At 42.8% G+C, this 1,244-nt stretch overlaps 1 protein-coding gene across 1 annotated transcript; it reads left to right on the top strand.

The window, feature by feature from the left end:
• Positions 1–83: 83 nt before the first annotated feature.
• Positions 84–890, top strand: LOC110112899 (calcium-binding protein KIC). The gene has a single exon (XM_020845286.2). The coding sequence runs from the start codon at positions 381–383 to the stop codon at positions 762–764; it is 384 nt and encodes a 127-aa protein (XP_020700945.1). The 5' UTR covers positions 84–380; the 3' UTR covers positions 765–890.
• The last annotated feature ends 354 nt before the right edge of the window (positions 891–1,244 follow it).

The raw sequence follows: 1,244 nt of genomic DNA, 5'->3' as shown, positions 1-1,244 counted from the left end.
TTAAAGCTAGCTGTCTCCCGCAATTTAACTAATAACAGCTTTTATATGAAAAATAAATAAATAAATAGGCTTAAAAAAATAAATATTGAAAATTTAAGGTGTTTACAACAAATTACCTCTTTGCCCGTTATAATGTGAAAGGAAGCTTTCAAAATCTGAAAGCTCCAAAAGAGAATTGCACGGGTCGGGTCGGTGACCTGTACTGGATGGCACCAAACCAGCGAAACTTCGCAGAAATCTCATCACCGTTCCCGATGTCGCGTTCTTCACGTCCAGACGCGCCCCATCCACGACGTTCTAACAACTATTAAACACCAAGTTCATTTAGGCATTCTAACAGACACCTTCCGTGCACCTTTCTTATCAAGCTGAGCAAGACGATGGCGGCCGAGAAAAACAAAGCGGTGGAGACTGAGGAATATGAAGACCTGCTCCCAAAGATGGCGGAGAAACTCGGAACCGAAGAATTCGTCTCCGAGCTTTGCGGAGGGTTTCGGCTACTTGCGGATGTCAGGAGAGGGGCGATCACGGCTGAGAGCTTGAGGACGAACGCGGCATTTTTGGGGATGGAAGGGATGACGGCTGAAGAAGCAGAGGCGATGGTGAGGGAAGGGGATCTCAATGGCGATGGCGTGCTCAATGAGGCGGAGTTCTGTATTCTTATGGTTCGTCTGAGTCCTGGGATGATGGCGGATGCAGAGATGTGGCTTGAGAAAGCGATCGAGCGGGAGATCGAGCTTCGTGATCGACATGGTAGAGCTTGATCCAGTGTTTCGAGATTATCGTTTGGATTTGACGACGAAGACTATGTTCTTCTCATGGATTGAAATCTGCTTTTTCTGTAACTGTATTCTAATGAATGGTCAGTTATATATATCCCTTACATCTAATTTTTGAATTCACCCGCGACGATTGCTATCGAGCGATTCATGATCAATCAAGATGAAATCAAGGTGCGATTTAGGCGGGATTTCTTCTAAATTCCCCCGATCTACATTATTTTTTGGGAATTCAATCCAGCAACTTCTTTATAAATCTCGGATTTAAACAATCTTGTCTCCTTCATCATTGCTTCTCTGATTATTTCTCTTGAAGCTAGCTTCCTCTTCCTCTTCCTCTTCCTCGAGCGTCTGCTCAACTACAGTAATTTCGTGCTATCCCTCTCCGTTCAACTTCCGCACATATTTTACTATTTATTATTTTATTATAATATTTTCCAAAAAAAAAACTATTTATTATAATCA

The sequence above is a fragment of the Dendrobium catenatum genome, unplaced genomic scaffold (genome assembly GCF_001605985.2).
Source record: "Dendrobium catenatum unplaced genomic scaffold, ASM160598v2 original_scaffold_184982, whole genome shotgun sequence".
Taxonomy (NCBI): domain Eukaryota; kingdom Viridiplantae; phylum Streptophyta; class Magnoliopsida; order Asparagales; family Orchidaceae; genus Dendrobium; species Dendrobium catenatum.
Note: the sequence above shows the minus strand (reverse complement) of the source record. Positions and strands in the feature narration are given on the sequence as shown.